General features: G+C 41.5%; 1 protein-coding gene across 4 annotated transcripts in view; it reads right to left on the bottom strand.

Moving 5' to 3' along the window:
- The window catches only part of slc2a9l2 (solute carrier family 2 member 9, like 2), a 114,061-nt gene that overhangs the window by 18,605 nt on the left and 69,892 nt on the right, over positions 1-25,564 (bottom strand). For all 4 annotated transcript variants that reach the window (XM_047582720.1, XM_047582721.1, XM_047582718.1 and 1 more), the window contains exons 10-12: positions 24,590-24,691; positions 24,189-24,264; positions 5,145-5,272 (exon numbers count right to left, since the gene is read on the bottom strand). In XM_047582720.1, coding sequence (XP_047438676.1) covers positions 5,145-5,272; positions 24,189-24,264; positions 24,590-24,691 — 306 coding nt within the window. The remainder of the gene's footprint in view (positions 1-5,144; positions 5,273-24,188; positions 24,265-24,589; positions 24,692-25,564) is intronic.

The following is a 25,564-nucleotide window of genomic DNA, read 5'->3' as shown; positions in this document are numbered from 1 at the left end:
TGAGACATTACATTATTATCATAATTATATTATCTTGAAAATAGCTATTCAAAGCATGAGAAACTAAAACAAAACAAAGCCAAACTGGTACCACAGTACTGGCTAATACCATCAAACCTGGTGAGAATCTGTACAAACACAAACTGAGCATGGCGTTCTCACTTCTGGCAGGTCATGTCCTCAAGCCTCAAGCCGATGACTCAGCTGATCTCCTCACAGCCTCCTATTGGACATTTGCTTTCAGCTTGCCCTATTTAAACACGCCCTACCTTGGCCTCTTTCTCTGCTTCCTCTGCTAGCCTTTCAGCATCCCACATCCTCCCCAGCGCCGACACCGCCTTTCTGCTACGTCTATTCAGTACCATGCCATCGCATTGTCATTACCTTTTGATTCTATGTGTTTGCTTTAGTCAGACGTACAGTATGTGTGATTGATCTATGTTTATCTAGTTGCTCCTGCTGTTCTCTTTGTTTTCAGTTCTACCTGGCTGGCTTTAGGCAGATGGGTCCCTCCATATGAGCCGGGTTCTGCTCAAGGTTTCTTCCTGTTAAAAGGGAGTTTTTTCTTTGCCACTATCGTCATCAGGCTTGCTTTGGAGGCTTCAGGGCGTTTTTCTTTGTAAAGCATCTGGTAACAATTTGTATTATTGGAACTAGATAAATACAATTGAATCTCTGCTTCTCTGGGTCTGTCAGGTTTTCCTTTGCTGCTGCTGCGGACCCTTCTGTAGCCTTTTATGGTGGCTCGTGAAGGCCAGGAAGGCGTCCTGGGTTTCCCCGCAAGATAACTTGTGCAAATAAAGTTTCATTTTGACCAAGTGATCCTGACTGAACTGGTGCTTCAGTAAGAAGCCTGCAACGTCAGATGTCTGAAGTGGAATTTGAGAATAAAGTAATGAGGGTGAGAAAAACAGGTTATTAGACGGATGAAACAGAAGGTGCGGCAGATAGGGAACGACATGGAGGAGGTGTAATGAGAGGAGAGCTGTGACAAAGAGTGGCCTCGAGCAAGTTTTAGTAGTTGAAAGAGAGCCCCTCAGTCTCCAGGAAAACATTCCAGTTTTCAGACACTAATAGCCTCTTCTGTCTTTAACTGTCGTATTCACTCGTTACTCCACTATTAGGAAGGTCTCTTTGGGCTCTATCTGAAGCACTTCAAAGATGATCATAATTAATAACAAACATGGATCAAGGCACTGGTTTTAGCTATTTAAACCAGAAACATTGCATTAAAAGATTCTACAACAGGCGGCATGTATTGACCCATTCCAATTGTTAGCCTCTGTAAAGGATAAAAACATACATATATGGATCCACCATAACATTTTGACTACCTTCCTAATATGTGTAGGTCTTCCTGGCATTCTGTCAACAGGATGTTGTTAGTGGGGGACCTTGTGTTGAAGGGAGGGTGATCTGTGGATCTGCATCCCACAGATACTTGATCAGTTTGGGATCCAGGGAATTTCCTGTCAGCGGTTTTAATGTTGTGGCTCACTGTATAGTCTGAAACTGATCAATAGGTCAATTGTATAATTCTTCAAAGAGGGGTTTTTGAAATTTTATTCTCAAAAAACCCAGACACAATCAATGACAGCTCTGCGACTGGAAGGCTAAAATGAACAACCGTGTGTTCTGGAGAGAGGAGACACTATATTTATCTATATGTGTTTTGTAACAGTGTAACAGAGTCAGAGTCACCAGGCTGTAACAGGGTTAACAGACACACAAACAACCATTTGCGCTAACACGTACATCAATTAATCTAAAATGCACGTGTCTGGAAACCTGGAGAAACCTGTGCATATACAGGTTACGCACGCAAACTCCACACAGTAAAACCCGACACCTTCAAACCCAAACACTTTGTGTTGTGAGGTGACAATGTTAACCAACTTCCATCAAATCAGAACTGTTACTGTGTGCATGAACAACATTGTGTTGTTTTCAAACCTGTTCTAAAAACTCTCAACCTCTCCACCTAATTCATTTTAACAGAAATGAAACACAACACTGGTACATGACCCTAATAATACTAGCAAGCCTCTCTGCATTCATTCAGTTTTGAAAGAGCATCTGTGTCCCTGTCTATTGATCATTCCTGTCCTGTCTCAGGTTTCACCTGTAACACCTTGTTAACAAATGGTCAGCAGTGAAAGCAGCACGTCATCAGAACAGCACCGGCAGTCAATGGAACAACATGGTTGTGGTCAACAGAAAACCACATCCAATATTAAATAAGGTAACAAAGGCGGAATAGGCGTTACAGCCGCATGGGTAAGGTTATAGTGGGCTGTAGTGATTGTGCTGTTATGCAGCTTTTGTTGCAGCTGCACTGAAAGACTAAACGGAAAATGTCAAAACACATTTGAAATGTGCCGACGAGACACAACACCTGAGATTTGTTTGGTCTTGCATCTCCTTAAAGTTTTGTGTGTTAAGTGCTTCTTCACATTTTGTGTGTGTTCTCTCTCCTCCCTGTTTGCTTTCAGGTGCTGCCCTTTCCCCACGCTGCAGCAGGGGACTGACCGCACCTGCTGCCAATTGTTCATCAAGGAAGAAAGAGACTGTGTTTGCGAGCTCAGTATTATTTACCCTGTCCTCACAGGGAAAGTTTTTTTGTTCTTTGCATTTAAGTTCATATTTTAAAATGGTTTCTGATTTGTTATTTGGTTTTAAGTATTAAGCTGTTCAAATAACACACAGGTTCAAGTACTCATATTTTTTAGTCCAAACGTGCAACAGTAGGGCTCGTGACTGACTCGGCAGCGTGGCGCTCTGTGTGAAACGGTATGATGTTGAGACAGCTATGTGCTGACCGAAAGATAATGACCTCTGCCTCCATTTGTCCCTTTACTGAAATATGTTGGATTCATATATGCATTTAAAGAAATTTCAATTTGTGGGGTAAAATTAAAAAATATATAAAACATGTCTAATCAACCACAGACTTTGCGATCCCCCCTGCAGTACCTCTGCAGTTATCTGGGAAACAATCTCTAAAACATCAACTGTAACCGGCAAAGAATGGTGAAAATTTAAGGATCTAAGGAAGATATATATATTTTTTTGTTACAGTAAGTCAAACGCCTCCACTCCTCCAGTTTGTGATCCAGACAAGATAAGCAAGTCTAATTTGTTTCAAATCAGCTTTATCTTTATAGCATCAGCAACAATCCAAATTGTGTCATGATGATGCTTTAGATCAGGGGTGTCAAACTCAAAAACACAGTGGGCCAAAATTTAAAACCTGAACAAAGCCGCGGGCCAAGATTGAACAAATGAACATTTTAATATGGAACGAAACAAATTTTGCTTTAACATTGAATATGGAACAAGCAACTCTTATTACATTATATATAACTTAATAGTGGAGACATGCAAAATCAAATTTCAAATAAAAAACACATCAATGGCATTCATTTATGAAATAAAATTTTAAAACATTTTTCTTTTCGCAGCCTTCTGAATTAAATATCAAAATAAAATTTTTCCACTGGATAATTTTTAAAATAAATAAATCAACCATTCAAGCCCATGCCTTCGAATTGCAAGAAAAAGTGCATAGAGCAAACGTTAATTATTGTTTGCTAATTGTAATTGCTAATTACAGTTTGCTACATACTGATCTACTCTGATGTGCCCAAGCCAGATGCCTGGCATCTCTTCTTGGATGCTAGTTCATCAATGTCTGGGCACAGGCTCTGAGTTGAAGAAATCCTCAGTATCGAGCAAAGGTGTTCATCAGTCAGACGTCTCCTGAGAGATGTTTTGGTCATCTTCATCGAGGAGAAAAGGTGCTCACATAGATAAGTGCTGCCGAACATGGAGAGCATCTGAGCAGCTTGGGTGCGGAGCTGAGGCATTGTGTCATCTCCTCTACTTTCTAGTTCCTTTGAGTCATGTCCAGGTCCTTGTGTTTGTCATGGTGTTTCGTTTCATAGTGTTGTCTAATGTTGTACTCCTTTGTAACGGCCACGTTGACCCCACAAACAAGACAAACGGGCCTGTCTTTTACATACGTAAATAGATATTCTGCCTCCCACTTGTCCAGAAAGCTCCTATTTTCTGCCTTTCTTTTCGTCATTTTTGGGAAGGGGTAGCACAGTGACAGTTGTAGTGTATACCTACTGTCACAGAGGAGTTTCGGGGTCCTGTCCTGATTGACGCACCAAAACAACAGCACTATTTTTCTCAGCTCTCGTAGTCATTTGGTATTGTCGCGGGCCAAATATAAATACAACACGGGCCAAATTTGGCCCGCGGACCAGAGTTTGACACCCCTGCTTTAGATAAACCAGAGCGTGAAACCACTAGTCATCCCACTAACAAGGGAAATAAAATCTGTGTCGCATAATCCTAGCTGAGTAATAAAATCAAATGCCTGGGCGGCTTAGGTGGGGCTTCCCCTCGCAGCTAAGCCAAGTGAAGTGTTGATCAAGGTGGCTTTTAGAGAGTGCAAGATGGGGTTTAATTTCTGTGTCTCAGTGCGGTTGCGTGACCTCTGACTTTAATTTTATTTTGCTTCAGAGTGCACCTTGAAGAGAGCTACCGCACACAAGTTAAATTAAAATCGAATTCACCGGCGCGCCATGGTATATAAATGGTATCCTCTTCCTTCCTGGATGATTCAGTGAGGAGTGCCAGTAACAAGCTGTTTGTATAATGTAGTGTGGATAAAAAGTACAGTGCATGCTCAGTCAGGAACACTTCCATCATTGAGCTGAAGCCATTACGAAGAAATGTTTTGCATGAGCAGGACCACTCCAAGGACAGCCATTAGAGTGTACTTTGGATATTAAATTCTTAATGCTATATGATAGGTCAACAGAGAATTCAAATATGCCTAACTGGAGAGTAAACAGCACAACCTCTTATGAACATGAACGTGACGTGGTGGGCAGCCGCTGAAGGGATTAATGAGGCGCTGACCATTCTAATGGACTGCGAAGGCTGAAGTGTCAAACACAGTTGGAGTTTGTTTGGTTTACTTACAATCTGCCAGTAGTTTGCCGTGTGTTCGATGCCTTGTTTCAATAGGCGGGTTATTTTGAAGTATCTTTTTTTCAGACGTAGTAAACCTGCGCTGAGTGAGCTGACCCCAGCCGAATCTGCAGAGCGTGTATGTTTAGATGATAACTCACTTGAATGAACGGGAACAGGAGCCCCACGGTAAAGTTGGACAGCCAATTCACAGTGCCAGCAACCATGAAGGCGGCAGGTCGATAGGACTGTTCGAACAGTTCCCCGGTCAGGATGAAGGGGATGCCACCTGACGGAGCAAAACAGGTAAATGCACCATTAGTCACAACAACTAACAGGGGCAAACACGTTTGGTCTGAGGAGCAGTGAATGTTTATAAAACCAATTAGGTGGAGTGAGAGTTGTTCACTGTTAGAGGGTGAACTTCAGTTGTCACACAACCTTATTGTTTCCCACTTCTTCTCTTAACACAGAGTACAAGTCTGATCATAACCTCTTGTCCACGATACATTTTTGTGTTTTATCAAAAAGAAAAAAAAAAGTCATGATGACCTGAACTCAATTTGTCATTTCAAGACCATTTTGAACACACGATAATTAAAGTATTTGGCTGAATTGAATGTGTTCATATGTGATCAATAGCAAAAACGTAACTTTCAGAATAATCTTCTTCTTCTAAACTTTCCAAACCTCCGTTGATTTTATTTCCTTTAATAAGATGGCCCTGGTGTTGAAAGTCAGAACTTTCTTTGGTGTGTTTTTCCGAACCTCTGAGAACCAGATGCTGGATTCTTTAATTCTACATTTCTACAAGATTCTGAATGCTTTGAGGAAAACATTCAAACTACAACTTCATGATCAATGCAGGGAAAACAAGTTCTTTTTATATACTGTATATAAATATGTATATGCATAATGGTGCATACAACAATTTCCAACATTTCCTTTGATTTGCAACACAGCCGAGATCTGAAGCGTCGGAAATAAAGGACTACAGGGAGGAGGAGGAGGAGGAGCGAGAAGGGAAACTGTTATTTCTGACAGTGGTGAGATCACAGCTCAGGCAAGATGTTTGACCTAATGTTTTTCACATCACGAGCTTCCCGCCTTTATCCATGCACATCCAACACAAACGGAATCGTCTTGACAATTATCACAATTATGCAAATGACAATTTCTGCTTCAGCAGAACAGCTGACTTGAATCGCCCTCGATTGCCTCGATTATGTATTGAAAGAATGGTGCAGTTCTGAGTCTGTTTGTGCACGAAGGAACGCAGTTTTTCTATTTTCCAAACGCACATGTAGACAGGATTTGCCCATTTCTCTGCCTCCTCAGTTGCAGATGGAAAAAGAATGGACAGGGACATACCAACCATATTTTGTCAAAGTGAAACCATTCAGGGATTCTTCTACAGCCCTCTGCTGCTGAGATTAAGAAAGCAAATGCTGCCATGGTGACATGAGCCAAACACCTTCCTCAACAGGGAGTCCTAGGGCAGATGTAGGAGTATATCCAGTTTATTGTGCAATTAAACATGATTAAGTGTCCATGCTGCAATATATGTTTTGCTTGAAACTGTGACTAAAGAAAAAATGTGTTTCTGACTTCGCACATGAACGGTGATATATCAGAAAACAATCCTGCGCGCACAGGCAAAAAGATAAAGTGGCGGAAGAGAAGCACAGGCGAAAGGAAGCATTGTTATTCACAGCACGGACACTTGATAATATTATTATATGTTGCGTCTTATCTAGACCGTGTGTTATCTGGCTCCTGTTGAATAAGCTGTAGTCTGGCAGAATATTGGTATAAGGGTGAAGATAGTGTTCTGAGCAGGGCAAAGCATGCGGCCAAATGTGGTTTGCAAGCGTTTTCGGGAAGTTGGTTACACGTGTGGTCACATATCTCACAGTTTTCCCCCAATGAGCCTTTGCTGAACCAAGATATATTAGCCTGGTTGACGTCATAATCTCATGGGAACTGGTGCGACTTAACCCTTTAAAGCCTGAATATATTGCTGATGACACGTTAAAGCACTTGGGATTTGAATTACCGTAACTCACAGTGGTTTGCTCTCTTAAAAAAATTCAAAGCGTAGCTGAACACTGGGAAGTTGTGCTTTTGTCTGGAAGAACCTTGTGACATCTCAAAGGTATTTTTACCAACAAATTCCTCCACAACTCTCTCTTCCTGGGGCTCCCTGGTCTTACGTCGCTCCCATTGACTGTATATACTATGGACAAACCCATTGTCACGTCACCCATTGGATTCTGAACCACGAAAATGAAGCCCGAAGTGGGCGGAGCCCGCCGTCGCCATGTTGGATGAGCTTTACTCCACCCACACGCGGATACTCCAAGTTTGGACGTAGGGGGTTGTTTAATAATAAGTTGGGCTTTTTAACATGGGGGTCTATGGGGTTTTGCTCCCTTTTGCAACCAGCCTCAAATGGCCACTCGTTGAAGTGCAACGTTTTGCACTTCGGCATTGACTTCATCGTTCAGCCATGGAGGTTGCCGCCTGGTCGCTCCCCAACCTGCAGCCGACAGCAGCGGTACGTCATCATTACCGTAATGGCAGCTTTTTTTCTCAGCCACACTTTGAATTTTGGGCATCGGTGAGTTACGGTAATTCAAATACCGCAAGCTTTTTTTTTTATGCTCAGGCGGATGTTCAGGTGTTAGAGGGTTAAGGCATTGGTTCTGTTGCATTTTGTGTTATTTACCATCTCAAGTACCCTCAAAAAAGTCAGGAGGTATCCTTAGAAATCAGTGGATAGTGCATTTAATCCTCACAGTGGGTTATATGTTGTCGCATAATTACTTCGGAGAAGACAGGTAATGAGCTACAAGCCACTGCAGCGTTTTCATTTTGAGATAAATCACAGGAGGTATGGCTCCTGTTTGCCCTCAGCATCCCCTCTGACTAACTGCTTGTGTTAATAAACGATCCCATTATTTGAATGAGATGCCATTTCGTAAACGTGATGATTAAAAGCGTCTGTACACAGCTGCAATGCACACACTATCTATCTATCTATCTATCTATCTATCTATCTATCTATCTATCTATCTATCTATCTATCTATCTATCTATCTTGAGCACATTGCATGCTGACATTTAGGAATTAGCTGTACTTCAAAGCTTCTATTCTTGCACAAGTTATTTAAAATGACCTCCAAGGATTGCCACGAAGCCACAAAGCAACAGAACAGCTGATGTATTCCTTTCATTTTGTGATCAAAAGAAATGCGAAGCAAACTTTAAAGGCCAGATGCAGTTGACGCCATCCTGCTCTGAAGGCTCTTTTGTTTCATTGTGAGCACGGAAATAAATGACATGCGCAACCGACCACAAAACTGATTGTCGATCGTAATCATAAACTGAGCTCTCTGTGAGACAGTCCCGCAAATAAAAGGAGATGCGTCTCTTATATAAATCTAATACATTACTAATGACAAAGGCTGGACAAACAAGCAAGAAACATTTATTTTCATCCGAATCCAGCCACAGCGCTGAACTCAGTTGTCCCAGGAAACAACTAACCTACTTCACACATGATGCAGGGAGGGTGTGTTTGAGTGTTCAGTTTAGATCTGTTCCCAGATAATCCGCTCAGTACCAAATAATGTTTTCCAGGGAGTTGTGCTCCTAATAGCATGTGAAGCGCGCACGTGTGTGTCTGTGTGCTCGCATGTAGAGGTGGGGGGAAAAAAGAGGAAAAATGGCTAGGTAGAAAGCCAGCTGATGCTTTGAGAAACCTCAGCCATATACATCTCAGACCCGATTGTTCATAAATTAACCAGACACCAGCACTCTCTGGAAAGGAACACATTTGCCACAGTCTCAATATATCACGTTGTAATTGTATTTTTGGCCTTTTTTGAATCAAGAGGGCTAACTGGGCGTTCTTGTTGCCGCGGCATGCTCTGATCTCAGATGGCTGATACGAGCCCAGACAGCGCACACTAATTGGGCTATTTGTGTTATTTGGTCAGCATGTGTTAGTGAGTGGCCTGCGTTGAATCTTGTGGGAAATGTGCAGGTTTCAGCCAAACTCATCACTGAGTGGCGCACATTCCAGCGGATGACTCATTTAAATAAAATGACCTGCTGTGGCACAGGACTGTATATCCTCAGTGTCGTAGGTCAGCCTAAATATGCAGCCACCTGCTCTGAAAACCATCCGTCTTAAAGACCTTGGAGTGAGGCTGCGTTTTAATGTATGACCTATTTGTATTGGAGATGAATTTCTACCTACATCTGGCATATGTATTTTTTTCCTGGGGAAATTTGCATGTGTCCAGGGATCCATTGTTCCCTGTATGTCAGGGGTCTTCAACGTATTTCAGGTCAAGGGCCCTCAAACTGATGGAGAGATTGGGTATGGACCCTCTACCTACTATATGCGTTATATAGCCCAGTGCTATTTATAAATATATATTAATATTTTTATTTTGCATTCAGTATTAAGCTATTCAAGTAATACACAGGTTCAAATATTCATTTTTTTTGTCATGTGCAACACTAGTGTGCCGATAAGGTAAAATTAAAAAAAAATATATATGAAAAATGTCTAATCAACCAAAGATTTTGCGACCCCCTGTTGAAGACCTATGCTGTATGTAATCGTGGCTAGTGGGCTAGTGGGCTAGTGGGTTAAATTCTACAACATACAAAAGTGAAAAAATTAAATTAAAAAACAAAAAACAAAACAAAAGAAAACATACAAAGGTAAGAATGGAATTAATATGATTTTCTAATCAGTTAAGTTCCACTTCCGTCGTGGGAAATCCTCCTGGCTTTCCTTTTAGTTTAAATAATTACTGTAACTGATTAGGTATGAACTAACAGCCACTTATGATATCAGTGACTAATTAAAAGAGGCTATAATTATTGGTGACAAAGAATAAAGGGCTCATAAAAGGCTAAAGCACAGCCCTATATGACTCAACAGCGTAATATCTGTCTATCACATTACACATTTGGGCTTTTGTGGCTTGTGGCTTTGTGACAAGACAAGAGCGACGGCACGGCCCTCTGTTTCAGCTTGACATCCCGAGGCACCGCATCTTCAGTGGTTTGGTCACACTCCACCACTGTCAGAGCCTTGATCTGTTGTGCCTCAGGCAGACAGCTGCAGATAATCCGTTCTGACAGAAGCTTCAACCAGATCACCTGAATAGTTTCTGAAGTTATCAATAACCCTACTCAATTCGAAATGGAAGGTTATTTTTATACATCATGCTGATTTCATTCATTGTAAAGTGGACGTATTAATGATTCATTACACTTTTATTAAACTGAAAATTTTCACAAAAAAAAACTGTCACAAACAACGCTTATTTGTTTCCAATTTTCCAGCAGCCTCGCCTTTGACCTTGCAATGACTCATGTGGTTTGCTCCACTGCTAACAGCTGTATGCGTGAGATATTATCTAACAACAGGTCGCACGCTATAAATATGCACTAATTACATAATAGGATAACCACGTCACACTAGCACAATAGCGCAACCCACACAGACATCCACATCACACAAAAAAAAAGCATTAACAGGATAACAAACACTTGGACATCCATGCAGAAAAAAAGGTGCACAGGTGACGTAGTAGGTGTACACGCTTTAAAATAAATCAGAAAGCAGAAAGAACAGTTTTCAATATCTCAACTGTACTGGAAATGGTTCATGTGTTTGTGCTTCACCAGTGTTCACGGCCACTATCAAGCTTAGCAGTGGTCCACAATAAAAAAAACTGGATGACAACCAGCCCAAAAAATGTTTTAATTAAAGCACAGTAGTTGAAGACAAACGGAGGCTCCAATAATGAGCCATCTGATGAGACATACTGCAGCTGTCTAAGTGAAAGTGAGAGATATTTATGGGGATGACCTGCAGTCATACACAACAACTAAACGGAACGGCCATTTTTCAGTTTGATGCGACAAAAGGGATAAGCAGCACATTACACAGTGACAATGAAGAGTGTGCCGCATAAAAACTGAAATACTGGTGACTGCAGACTGAAATATTGGGGTGTCTCTGCTCTTGTAGCACACGGAACACTTTATGTAAACAGAGCGATAAAGCATCCTCGGCCTCAAGGAAAAAAATCATGGTTGCCTCATCGCTTGTCTCATGATATATGGCATCAACTACAGCTATGCAACGCAAATAATAAAAAGAAACAAAAGACAAAATCATGATTGTAGCAAAATCTTTGCTTTATACAACTGTATAATTTGGGCATGTAAAGCATTAGAATCATGCAGAACAGCAGAAATGTGGGAGGATCATTTTATTGTTGTTGTTTTTTTTTTACTGATCTGAATGGACTGATATAGCTAGCAGGCATGGAAATGATTTCACCACTTCACAGCAGTCTTGGTGAATCAACACAAATGTATTAATGTATAAATGTATTAAATCAGAAGAAGAAGAAGAATGCCTCTATTGCCCTTGCATGCAGTACGAGAGCTACAGTTACCTTCTTTGTGGTTTTGTGAGAGCAAAACAGCAAAAGAAGACAGTATAAAATCTGAATACATCATAGGGGAGATGTTCATGGTCCCCATAAGGGGAAGGAATAGTAAAAAAAAAAAAAAAAAAAAAAAAAAAACTTTAAAAATTGCCTAAATTGTAAATCAGGGGTCTTCAATGTTTTTCACTTCTATATGTGCTCTATAGCCCAGTTCTACACACACACACACACATATATATATTATTTTCATTTTGAATTCAGTATTAAGCTATTCAAATGAAACACAGGTTGAAATATTATTATTTTTTTTTATTTCAAACATGTGCAACAGTAAGGTGCTTGTAACGTCTTCTGTCTCCATGTATTCCTTTACTAAAATATGCTGCATTCATGTTAATGTGTATTTAAAGAAATTTAAATTCATGAGGGAAAATTTAAAAAATAGATTAAAAAAAATGTCTAATCAACCAAAAATTTGTCGACCACCCCTGCAGTAGTCATTATTATCATTATCCCAAATCTGATCATTACCTCAGATTGACCTTTCTGTATCATTTCCAATCAATCACGATCCACGACAGAGACCCTCGAGTCCACCAGTGTGCCGCGTAGTGCCTTGTGTAGTGCTGTAGTGTCTTTCTTTTATGTGGAGAGGAGCGTTGAGAAACTCTAAAGTCCCTAAAGTCATTCTTCACAAAACTGTTTCCGTAATCCCAAGATGATCCCCAGACCTTAATAACCTAATGTAGCTAGCTGATCTACTGTGACAGAGAGAAAGTGCCCTCACAAAGGCTAAGAAGCAGCACTTGACAGACTCCTCAGCGGCCGGAGCTCCGAGTTCCTCCTGTTTTCTCTGTGGCTTGTCTGGCACTTAGAGTGGGAAAAAAAAGAAAAAGAAAAAGAAAAAGAAAAGACTGCAAGAGAGAGACACTGCATGATTTACAGCCCTTCAATTGTTCTCTCAACTTGGACACGTTGTGTGTGAAAAGCAGATGGGAGGGTCGTTTTGCACACAGGGGATCATGATTAAGAACGTGGCAAAAATGGGATGCTCGTTCAGACTGTGAGATAAAAAAAAACATGGCAGCAACAACCGTGGTGCTATCTGTGAAAGGAGGAGGGTCAGTGTAAGAAGGACATGAAGTTAAATGGGAGAGGTATCTGGGGATGAGCACAGAAAAATCGGAAGGAGTGTTCAGAGGACTCGGTCCCAGAGGGATAAACCTCCCAGCTCAGAGACTATGCAAGGTCTCCATTACTCAGCAGCGGGGCAAAGATGAAACTGCACTTTAATTCCTTAGAAATGTCTGTTCTGCCTCTGCGTGCTGTGCAAAACTATTGGTCCTCAGAGCCAAGAACACCTGTGTAGCTGAAAATAATATGTGATGGCACTTTCGTTCGATTGATATTTGAGGGCAGCCACAGCCACCGTGCATCTCTCCAGACACGTTCAGTGCTTTCAAATCCTTTTTGCAAATATGCAGCTCTGCAAGGATGTCTGCGAAGCGTGAGACGAGTCTTGTGACAAGTGTTCTGATAATTGTCGTGAGAATATGTGTTGCTTGGTTCACAATGAGATCGAAATGTTGGCGGAAACAAATATTTTAAGAAACCCTTCGAGGGCTTTATTCATTAAAGTCTAAAAACGGCAGAGTTGGTGGAGAAGCCACTGTTTGAAAAATCCTCCAGTGTGGAGCTGTGGGAAGCCCTGTCACTTGAAACTGAATATCGGTTGGTTTGATGTTTGCTGCACTTCTGTGTTGATAAATCCAGATATCAGCCTCATTTAGCTGCTGGCATGCAGCTTTCACTTGGTGAACTTTCACTGCTTTCGTGAGGCGCCAAATTACAGAAAGTAATACAGGATAATACAGGCGCTTCCTTCTATATATATTAGCAAGTTAAAGGGCTTATTTTACCTTACAGCAAGGTGGAAATCATTTAATTTCCTTATCTTGAAAGGCCACAGTTACATTTCCTTTGGGGACCTCTGCCTTTAAATTTAAAGATTTCCTTTGCTGCTTTGTTGTTGCAGAAAAGTTATTTTGTGTCTTTGTTGGTTCTTGGCCATGATGTTGTGTAAAGGCCATTAGCCCTTTCAAATAAAGAAACCCCAGTGTTAAACCTGTATCGTAGTAGCAGGGATTATTACAGAAGTGAAGGGTCTCAAGTGCACTCCTCCACAGTGAACGTTTCATGAGCACAAAGAGAATTTTTCCCGTGAGGAGGACAAGCTCCTGACAGAAATCAATACCAGTCATACTGATGACGTACATGTGAACAAAACCTTGTTCCCTGCGTTTTTTTTTTTTTTTCTTCTAGCAAAATACATTCTGTGTTTATAGATGCCAAAGATGCACCTCAACACGGGGGCTCTCCTCTGGAAAACCGATTTATGCATTATGCAGGATGCATTCAAACCAACTGGGAATTACTGGGAAACCTGCAGATCTATGATTCATGCCTTCATTCTACATCTATCTGTGACAAGGCGCATTTGAGTAGGAGTTTGCTTAGGTCTTCATTCACAAGTCTGGATGAGAGGTTACGGGGTTTTCCCTAGGTTTTTTAGAGGGCTTACATTTTGTTGGTTCAACCAAAGAATTTCACCCTTAAAAGCCTCCGCTGCAGGCCAGCACAGCAAGCCAGCCCGCCAGCTTCTGTGCCAACTATCTTTTGATTTTTTATTGGGAATAAGTTCAGGTTATATACTCTCACTGACTCCATTTCTTTTGCTCTTCTACTTGATTATTTGTGAGTTCAGCCCACAGTTTTTTTAAATTCCAACTCTGAATATTTTGCTCGAGGCTCCTAAAAAGTAGCACAAGCCAGTCTTGTCAGGAAGCGTCCACATCTCAGGCCTGGTATCAGTCGATACCCGGAAACTAACAATAACATGCTTGGTGGCCCGCTGTGTTTATTTTCAGTCTTGGGTGAAAGGTGATTCATCTTTTTCAATTGCTGTCTGTCTTATCCGCTATGGCCTGTCTCTCAGCACTTTGTAGTCACCTCTTTGTCTGCTTCTCAGCTACGTGATCTTTCCAGGAGACCTGAGGCCAAATACAATGGTCTGTTTCAACGCCCTTTCCATACAATGACAAAAATCTATAAGTTGTTAAAAAGAAGAAACCCTCCATTGTTTCACAATTGATTAAAGATGCTTCATCTTTTCCATTATACTGAACCAGCCATTGCTCAAACTGGTAGTAAAAAGTTTGACTGATGCACAAGTTGACTGATAATGTTAAACACATCTTCAGCAGGGATCTATTTGCAACACACTGTCCCTCAACGCTCCAGAAATGATGCTATGAAAAGTTCCATCACCCTGCCACTACCGTGATTAGAAAAAGGATTTACGCTCCGATTCCTCTGAAGAGGACAGGTGGACCGCCATCCATTTACAGTCTTAACATCTCGACTTAAAATGTTTCGTCCTCACTCACACTTTGATTATGTAATTTCAGGCGATAAGTGGAGCGTTTGAGTGCCACTAATGTGGGGCAAACAAATAAAAAGGACTATTTGAACAATACCTGTAATTGCAGAAAAGTAGAGGGTTCTTCAAACACTTATATGAGTTTCAAGTGCGGACCACATACTGGAACTGAAAAGCCACTCTTCAAGAGAACTTCAAGTCCAGATTCTTTTGTGTTATGTTTGTTTTTAGATCGACCATGACCAGGAATGTTCACAGACAGAGCAATAGCAAGAACATAGGCTCACAAATAGATTAAAGCTTCGATGTGTGTTATTATATAAGAACTTACTGCTCAATGTGTCATATGTGTGTTTTACCTCTTAAATGAACTAGCAAACAACTTTAGCATTGGTCTCTACAAGTATTTTATTTAAAATATGCAACAAATATGTTGATGGGACATCTATTCAAGAGGAGCAAACAGAAAACGCCGGCAGAGACGCATTTTTTATCTTGTGATCTGTCCTTGAACAGGGTGGACTGATTGATTTTCTTTTGACGCACAATTTACATTAGGACAATGATCATTTCAGCGTTATTTGACACAGAACACCAATTATTCCTCTTTTATCGCCGAACAATGTGTATCTATAGTGACTGCCTGGGTTGCTTTTTCATAATCAACTCCAGGCAGCTTTTCAATGTAGTGCACAAAAGAATATCATTTGCATTTTATCTAACGAATAAAATTCTGAAACACCAGGTGGGCTTGTTTGTTTGCTACTGGAGTGAATGAATGTATCAGTCGTGACCAGATCCTGCAGTATGAAAGGACGCCATCTTGATCTTGAGATTGATGTGTCCGGCGGGTTAAAGGTTACAGTTGGAGACTGCTGCAAGTTAATGAGAAACAAACAGTTCTAATGGGCTCCACTGACTGCTGTTTGAGCAAGGCCAGAAAACTCTGCATGATACGACACCAGACGACACGAAACGATACGACACAAGATTATGGTTTAGCATAGTACAACACAGTACAGTGAAGTATTATACTGGACAATAGTATAGTATAGTATAGTATAGTATAGTATGGTATAGTATAGTATAGTATAGTATAGTATAGTATAGTATAGTATAGTATAGTATAGTATAGTATAGTATAGTATAGTATAGTATAGTAAAGTATGGTATAGTATAGTATAGTATAGTATAGCATAGTATAGTCCAGAACTGTATAGAACTGTATAGTAGCACGATTGTTCAAATTTGGTATTACAGATATTGGTGACCTGTAACAAGCATAAGACTTGAGTTCTATAATATTAAAAAAAAATTTTTAATTCATATATAAAATAACAGTCGTTAGCATTTACGCTAGTCTAAGTATGGGTTGACTTGTGTTGTTAATGTTGATTACGTTCCCTTTAAAAATGTATTATCATCAGAAACCTTTAGTGCTCATGAACCCAGAAGTAAAGTTACTGGTATTTGGTAAAACACTGTCATGGCTAATTTGCTGCAAAAGAACTTGTAAACAAACTAAAAAGACAGCACACAGATACTGCCTCCAGCAATGGCTGTCGTCCAATCAGAGGCTCAAGTTTTAGCTCTGGAGGATATCACTAGACCTATTAAACCACATACTGTATGACTTGTACGATACTGTATGCACTAAATCAGAGGGGTGGAACAGATCGGTGCGCTGGTAAAGTCACCGGTCCGTGCAGAGGAACACCGTGGTCCAGATAATGAAATGATGAACGTTGCAAGCATAGTTTGGTAGATTTTTACGAGCACTTGCAAAAGGAACCAATAGCACAATCCTCGTCTTGTTCAAAACCTGTGGCCAGTTGTTGCTGTCTCCAATCATTAGACGATTTCCTCACCATGTCAGTGCTAACGTTTGGTGCCCAAGATATTTCAATTTAAAATAACGTTTTAAATCTAGCAAACTAAGTGGTGCGAGAACTTTAATGATGTGAAAAGAGCCTTTACAATGTTACCTAAAATCATCTGTGTCCTCCTCCAATTATCTAAGACTGAGCAATGCAGCAGAAGCTTTGTTTAGGAAGAGCAGTTCAAGGCATTTGATAGAGGCGCGAAGGGAAGAGAGAATCAAACACTCTGACTGCAGACCTTCTGTTTTATTGCTCTGCTGCCATGTGAAAAGGCTGTAGTTGTCACTGTGAAAGATGCACAAATAAATAAATAAAAAGAAAATGAAAAATCTGAACTCTTTATAAATAAGCTCAAAGAATGGCTACAAGTTCATTTTTAATCATGTTTAACTGGCACTGCCGACTACGTCGTCAGTCTTATTAGAGTCGTCTTTTGCAGAGATCAATGCTGTCGGCTCTTCAAAGCGGAAAAATTATTTAGAATTTTTTTTTTTTGTCTGGGAGGCCTGTTTTGATTCCAGCTCACACTGATCCCCCGCCCTCGTTCTCTCGCCGAGGACCAGGAGGGCTCACATTTTCTAAGATCGCAAATTCCATCTGCAGCGGGCTCGGTGAGGGTCGGGCATCGAGGGGAAACAAAGAGGGGGAGAGATGAGTTTGTGCCGTACGCAAAGCGATGTGTGGGAGAATATGAGCCATTACAATGCTCCTCTCCCAGTGGAATATCAGATGGGAACCGTTTTAAAAGGCTCCTTCTAGTTACACAACAAGCCCACCGAAATAACAATGCGCCGACTGAGGTGTGAGAAGTGGCGGCGTGACTTCGAAAGTGTTTATTTGTGTCACTGGCAACAGCCTCGGTAGGCTCTCCGTTTTACGTGATAAATGAGTCACCAGGATTGATTAATTTAATTATAGAGCAGGGAAATGAGCACTGGCTGAGAATGCTGCATTTACAGAGCTTTCTCCTCCGTGTTAGATCAGGAGGAAACTCCAGCTGTGGACACACACAAAAACATGGCCTGGGACTCAACAAACTCTGAAAAGGAGTTTTAAAATATCAATACCAGACCACCGAAACTTTCTTTCCCAAAGTACTACATAAATGTTAAAGAGGGAGCTTAAATTTTAATATAACATTTTGCAGTGACAGTTGTGGGGGAACTACTTTGCTGTTTAGGATATTTTCTGGGGATTAGAAAAGACACACGGCAGCACTATGATAGGACCAGAGAGGGAGGCACATGGGCCTGGATGCTTAACGTCCTTTTAAAAATATGTTTGACTGTGGATTACGTACAGCCACAACATTAAAACCACTGACGGGAGAAGTAAATACCATTGACCATCTTGTGACAGTTCAGTCACGCCCTCAGAAGGCCCATGTCCTTCTCTGGTGGATCACAACTGTTTGGGATACACAAGGGAGTCATAATGTTATGCCTGATCGGTGTATGCATAGTTATTCTGTACCACATGTTTTTGTAATACCGTTCACAGTATTCTGCAACAATATTTTGCGTGAGCTCAGATTCACAGAAGAAGCTTTTACGAACACCGCCTCCTTTTCCTGGAATAACGCACCGAGGCGTCTGAAATTGTCAGAACTGGTTACTAGAGGGGAGTTTAAACCCATTTTTAAAGCATGAAGAAAGTAACGCTCTTGCCCGGCGTGATTGGTCCTAAATTTGAACTGAAATTGTTTTTAAAATTGCTTCTGCTTTGTGCCTGATCTTTTGTTGCATTTGAACCGTATATTTTCGTGTGACCGTTGTATTATATTTGAGTTTGCTGCTATAAACGACTTTTGCCGCTCTCTTGACTAGGTCAATTTTCATAAGGCACTGACCTACTTAAATGAAGTGTATATCAATGACTGAGGGCCCTGCTGGAGACTGAGTACATCTTTAGGGACAGCTCTATTAACATAAAAGGCCATTTAAAGTAAAAATCGGTCTGAAGAGACGCCTCTCCGCTGGACCATGCCTGTGTTTTGTGGCACCTAAGAACTAGTCTATTCCAACAATTTTTTTTTTTCTTCAAGAAAAAAAGGCTTAAGGACAATGCGGTGAATCCATTCCAGGTGGATCTAATAAATCTCGGTCGCCAGATGTTTTGGAATTTCAGGCATGTTAGCGTATGCAAGTTATCAGCTTATGTTATCCAGCATCCGCTTTAACGCAGACAATTCCACGTATTCACAAAGCCCAGCTCTGTTTCCATTTCACCTCTGTCATTTTGGTTTTACTTGTGCCTCCCCTTCTGAGTTTTATAACATGACACGAAAGGCTGAACGACTCTTAAAGCTCGAACGACTTCCGTCAAAATGTTGGGTTGGCTTTAAATCTGGGATTTATTTGACAGTAATACTGAGGGCTTTCTGGATTAAGATTTACCCCAATGTAACCACCACTGTGGACGTCATCAGGCGAGGCGCTGAACTGGCAAAGTGAAAGTGATAGATCACCCCCGCTGTTTTTACTTGTGTAATTGTCTTAAAGTTACACAAAGAAACTGTCAGTGAGTTTCAAGAATTTTGCAGCTCAGTGAGCTGTAGCTGTCAGCATCTCGCCAGTGCCTGACTCCTAACTCCCGGAGACAGATGGCAAGTTGAGATGACACACGCCTGCCACTCAAAGAAGACACTCCCTGAATTATGTGTAAGCGTAAAGCCTGACATAATTTAATTTAAATGATTGAGTAACATAAGAGAATTGACTATAGCAATGAAGGATGTAAAAGAGCGAGCAAGCATATTTATTTCTGCTGTGAAGTCGGCAATTTCAGCATGAAGTGTTACAGGGTTTGACCAGGCTGGCTCCAAAAGGAAGCAAATCCCCATAGACCCATGTTAAAAAGCCCAAATTTACAGCATTATTAAACACAACCTGGTACAAAAAAAAAGATTTTTGTCTCAATAGTTTACTTCACTGTTCATGACAACTGTACGGGGGATTTTTACTCATTTTATTCTTACTCATTTATTTTTTTTATAAAGGTTTAAAATTCTGCATAATGAGCTAACAGGTACAGAGAGTTGGGTGGGCGGGTCTCAACGTCATGACATCATATGTGTGTGCTTCAAACAACCTCGCAGCACCAAACAGAATCTGTCTGTTCTGTGTCTGTTTTTTCACAAGCTTTAAAATTGTAATTTAATCCAGTTTATTCCTCCCATGTAGTTACTACAAATGCGACAGAACCACCGATACGCACTGCAGCTGCAGGACCTCGAAATGTGTGTACCTGAATATTCGCTATCGTACAAGATAAGGACTACCTTGATCGAGATCATGCAGCAGGTAGTTGGTTTGATTCACAGAGTGTTAATCAAATATATCTAACCAAAGAAAATTCTGACACAGAGCCACGAGGGATTCATCAAATGTTCAGAAGCAGACATCCCCAACGTAATCTATTCAACACATCTAGATGATGTATTAGGAGACATTTGGGAGTAACACTCACAGGATATTAATTATTGTGAATTTACATAATCGCACAAGCACAGGAAAGCCACATTAAATCCTCCCAACTACGACAAAATGATAGCATAAAAAAAAACGATTTTTGGTCTCTTTTGTTACTTAACATATGTCATGATCATGCTGCATTTATAATTTCCATAATTAACAATATGTCACACATGCTGTTCGTCTGTGCAACAAGAGGCTGAAACACACCAGGACCGCTGGGGAAAAGATGGCGGCCCCACACTAATGAATGCGCATGTATGCCTTCGAGGACGTGTCCATCTCTGCCGTCCCACATGGAAACAGTGACAACGTGCGCTATTTACTCTGACAACATGGAAGGCCTCCCAGGAGTATAAGAAATACATGTTTCAGGAGTATTTACCGACTTGTTTCTGTCCGTAAGATTCCTTCTACACCATCGGCTGCAGCTTTTATGATGCGTCCACCGCTTGCCTGAGCGGCAGCTGTCACAGCATCCTGCGCGCAGAATGCAGAAGCAGAGCGGCGAGGTGATGTGCTCGCGTCTGCTGTTGTTACAACCGGCCTTATTACTGCAGCGCTTTGGTACGGCTATGGGAAGAGTTGTTTTGTACAGTTTGACAAGAGAGCAACACTCAATAGCCCCGTCAAGAGAGAATCAGACGTTTGCGTTTAATGAGACGACAACACGAGCCCGTCTGAAGAAGAAGGGGTAGACATCACTAGATGAAAAGCTGTTTTGATAATTTTGTTTTGAACGGCGGTCGCCGAATCACGGCTTCTGCAGCATTTCTTCGAGAGGCTTTAAAACTCGCTTCTGGTTTAAGGCATTCGGAAAACAATAAAAATTTGAACAAAGGACGAGAAGAAGTACGCCGCGGCTCAAATCGAACTATTTCCATAACCTAAAAACTTCAGCGTGTGATCCATACAGTTTGTTCGGTTGTCTCCATGGCAACAGCCTCCGGAGCCCGTGATTCGCGGCTACAGCCTCCAGCAATGAAAGGACCCAATTAACCTTGACTACATACCAAATATCTGTGCCAGAGATGCTCCTCAGCCGCGCCAGTGTGTGGCAGAAGAACGGATTTGCTTGAGCAAACACACGCTTCCACTCGTCAATCATCTGACTCAAACCATCCGAGCGCCTGCCTACTTGGCGAAAAGCGTGCAAAGCATTTCTCACCTAGAGCTCCTGCAGTTGCCTGTGCAAATTGACAGTTGTGTGCGTGGTGCATGTCAAAAACTGTCCCCGCGATTGTTTTCACGCCAAACAAGAAACAGACGTGAGAATAACGTGCAGCGGGGAAGGTGCCGTGGGAAACTTTTTTTGTCGTTTCTTGTTTCAGTTGAATCTACACGCCACTTTTCAGCTTTCCGCGACTTCCGCGCGTTTCATGGAACTGTAAGGGACACACAATCGACGTGCTGTCTGTCAATATCAATCCCCGCCCGTAGACATGTCTCAAACCGCTCCCGCTGTGTGATCTATTTCCCCGCTGTCTTTCCACATGCTCCGTTTGTCAATATGTTTACTGTAACATGTCAAGCTGCTGATGCTCCTACTCTTAATGGGAGTAGTTTGGCAAAATAAAACAACAACTATATATTAAGCTACACATGCACTTCAATCTGTTTCAAATTGACAACACATATTAGCACATGCTCCACAGCAGTCATCTATAATAATTCCTAAAAAAATAAATAAATCAAAGAACCACAAGCCTGCTTTTTGCTGCCACATTGCACCAGTGAGGGCAGGGAGAGAAAACACTGCAATGACACGCAGTAATCGACCGTGTGGATTTTGTTGCTTTTGTTGCAGCACTTAAAACCGCTGCTTCCCAGTAAAATAGTTGGCCTCTTGTTACATGGAGTTTTGTTGCTGCAGTGCTGTCACAGAGATTCATGGTGCAGAGGATATCACAGGAATTATTCTCACTATACATGTCTCCTGAGCTGCATCTGAACAGAACGATGAGAAGCAAATACCTGAAATTCAGCACACGTATCATGCGCGGCAATGCTGAAAAGAATATTTTTCCCTTTGTGACGTGTGGTTTAACACCTCAGTTTTGCAAGACTGCAATTTTTCATGATGTTTTTTTAATTTGAAGAGAAATTTAGAGAAAATCAAGTTTAAAGTTTGCAGTATAATAATGATGTGCCAATTGCACCCAGTGAAACTAGTCACACACCAGTTGATAATTTACAAATGTGGAGCGCATCTCAAAATAGCATTATTAGCATATTATTAGAATAGCATATTTTGCATTCAATATTAAGCTATCCCTTTACTAAAATGTGTTGGATTCATGTTAATATGTATTTAAAGAAATTTAAATTTGTGGGGGAAAATAATGAGAAGTAAAATGTATAAAAAATGTCTAATCAACCAAATTTGCGACCCCCTGTCACAGGCCCCTTGTTGAAGACCCACGCTTTAGGAAATCAGATGAGGTGGCACGAGGAGCAATAAATCACGACGCAGGAGGCTGCAGTGGGAAAAATGGGTCAAATGCAGGACTTACGCGTCTTCTCAGAAGACTTTCACTTCAAAACCGAAAGTCAATGCTGACGTATTATTTTGCGACAAAACTTCATATTTTCAGTGGAGGGTTTAGATGCTGTATGTACACCTAGGGGTCTTGTGATGGAAGGAAGAAGACATTCAAAGATGAAGAGCTGCAAATAAATAACGAGAGAAAGACTCAAAGAGAACCAAGTTTAAAGAAAGCTCTGCAACAGAGAAAAGAGTCAGGTTCAAGAGGTTTAAGGTTTGAAAAGGGGCTGGTGAGAATCAAAGGCACATGTGAGGGAAAAAAAAAGAAATCATGAAAATGAAAATTCAAAAGATTCAAAGAAAAACACTCAAAACTAATGAAGAGATTATCAAAAGAGGGATTTTTTTCTTTTTAGTAGCACTCAAAGAAAACACCTTTTCAGAGGAACAACTGCTTAACAGAACGACATAGGATTCCAAACCTCATCCACCAGGATCTAACTTCACACAATCTTAGCTGATCTATGGAAGCTGTAAAATATCTGGGCCGCTGGTTTCCATGGTAAAGACCCTGGAGAGGAACAGAGGCTCCTTATGTGTCCACTGAAGTGCTGAGAGTGTCACTGGGGCCACGCCTCATGTGAATTTCCTTCCCTTTACCTCCCAGTCATTCACCACACCTTAATTTGCTTCAGAGCTTAATTTGTTTCAGAAGGCCATAAATCATCAGTGTAGTGTAACAGTCTCTCCCCCCTCTACACTTACGACAGAAGCGCACCTGAGCTGCTTTAATGCGGTACAGTTGCATCACTGTGTCGCCTGCAGCTGTGTGTTTGTGTTGATCCTTTTCCTGCCTCTACCCCCCCCCCCCCCAATCCCCTTTATTACAGAACTCAGTCTAACACGTACAGCCAGATGTGTTTCACCTAGCCTTCCGCATGTGATAATTGTGTAAAGCGGATGTATATTTCATATGTGATCCTGCTCCACGGGTCGCGTCCCATTCTTTTGGCGCTGCAGCGCTGGCTGAACGCTCCCGGGAGACATTATTATTCCTGGAGGATGTGTGATGACAGCAATAGCTTCACCTTGAAATACGAAGTCGACCTCCCACGTAGACCCGCCGAACACTGTGATATACGCTATATACAGTGCGTCTCCTAATTAGTATGCTGATATATGACAACAACATCGACTGAGGTGATTAGTGACGCGCTAGCCGGCTGATTATTCCACACCAGAAGAGTTGGGAAAGTCACACTGATTATTCAGCAGCTACTTCACATAGTTATGGTATGAATTAGCTGGTCTGCCGGGTATTTACTCAGTTTATTTTGAGTGCACTTTCAAGTAAATTGGATCTTTGGGGAAGAACGTTTGAACAAAAACAAAGAAAAGAAGAACTGAGAGAATCTAAGTCAGGGACATGACGGGGGCTGTTACCTGGTCCGGAGCAGAAGGATGCAATCACAGCCAGTATACAGATGTAACTAAGGTAGGGCATCCATGACACACTATCCTGGAAAGAAACAGGTAGAGATTGTATTGCAGGGGCCACAATCATCATTCCTAGCTTACAGCTATTGTGACATATTCGCTTTTCTTTTTGCATTGCAGAAAATCCGCTCATGAGCACCTTTGATGAGAATGATGCACATAACGCATCATGATATCAGCCTCTAAATATCATTTTCAGACCCCGAGGAAACCTTCAGATCAGAAATCCAGGGACGATTTGTGCACAGTAAAATTGTCCCACAGCGCAGCATGTATACGTGCACTGTGACACTCTCCTTGCATTTAGTACATTATGTCTGAGGTGAAGAAGAGGCGGCGCAGCTTACCTGGAAATTGAGGAAAACCGTGAGCAGGCTGAAGAACAGCGCCATGGCAGAGAAACCAAATATTAGGAGGGGCTTCCTCCCAATTCGTTCTATGACCAAGCCCTGGAGAGAAAACAACAACAGCTGAATAATTGAAGGAATGTTTGTATTATGATTATAGACCTACAGGATTTTTGTCCGTTTTTATTATTTATACTAGCAGGAAAAACACAAGTGACTCCATTCCATTTGCAAGTTGCCCCATACCTTTACTCGTACGCAACGCTCCCCCTGGCCCATCAATAATTCTGAGGCTACTCCTTGCTCTCCACCTAGGCACCTTTCTGGATTATGGATGAAGTATGGGACACGAGATGGAGGTCTAAGCACCGCGGCCTTGGAGAATTAAAGTATTCATGGCACTGCTCTCGTCTCAGAGGGATTTCACGAGGTTGAGGGAAAAGGTCACTGGTATTTGTACAGTATGGATCCATGTAACGACGGGCATCCGAGTGGAGACGGAGCATTTTCCAGTTTGCATGCACCTAAATGGTCTGCTTTAGATTTGGGTTGTCTCCAAAAGCACTGGGATTCACTCGGTATGCATGTGTGTACATGTGTGTGAGTATGCATGTCCCAAGGGTCCCTGCAGACGCAAGACATTTCTTTCCCAAACACTACCCACACTGCAGTTGCACACAGACAAAGTAACGCTAAGCAACCACCAGCGAACCCACAGCTCATTAACGTCTCCGAAGGTGTAAGAGGCTGAATATTCATGAGCCTGCATATGTGTGTGTGTGTGTGTGTCTAAGCCTCTATGATAAGAAGCGTCAACAGAAGTTTGCAGTTGGTAGGAATGTGTAATGTTTTACCAGTCAAAGACGAGACAAAAGGGAGACTGATTTGATTGTTTGGTTCAGGTCTGTTCAGGTCTCTCTGCCCTCACTTGTGTTCAATAATCACTTGGCTGCAGGTCGCACAATCATTCCCAGT

Source organism: Mugil cephalus, chromosome 4, assembly GCF_022458985.1.
Source record: "Mugil cephalus isolate CIBA_MC_2020 chromosome 4, CIBA_Mcephalus_1.1, whole genome shotgun sequence".
In the NCBI taxonomy this organism is placed as follows: domain Eukaryota; kingdom Metazoa; phylum Chordata; class Actinopteri; order Mugiliformes; family Mugilidae; genus Mugil; species Mugil cephalus.
Note: the sequence above shows the minus strand (reverse complement) of the source record. Positions and strands in the feature narration are given on the sequence as shown.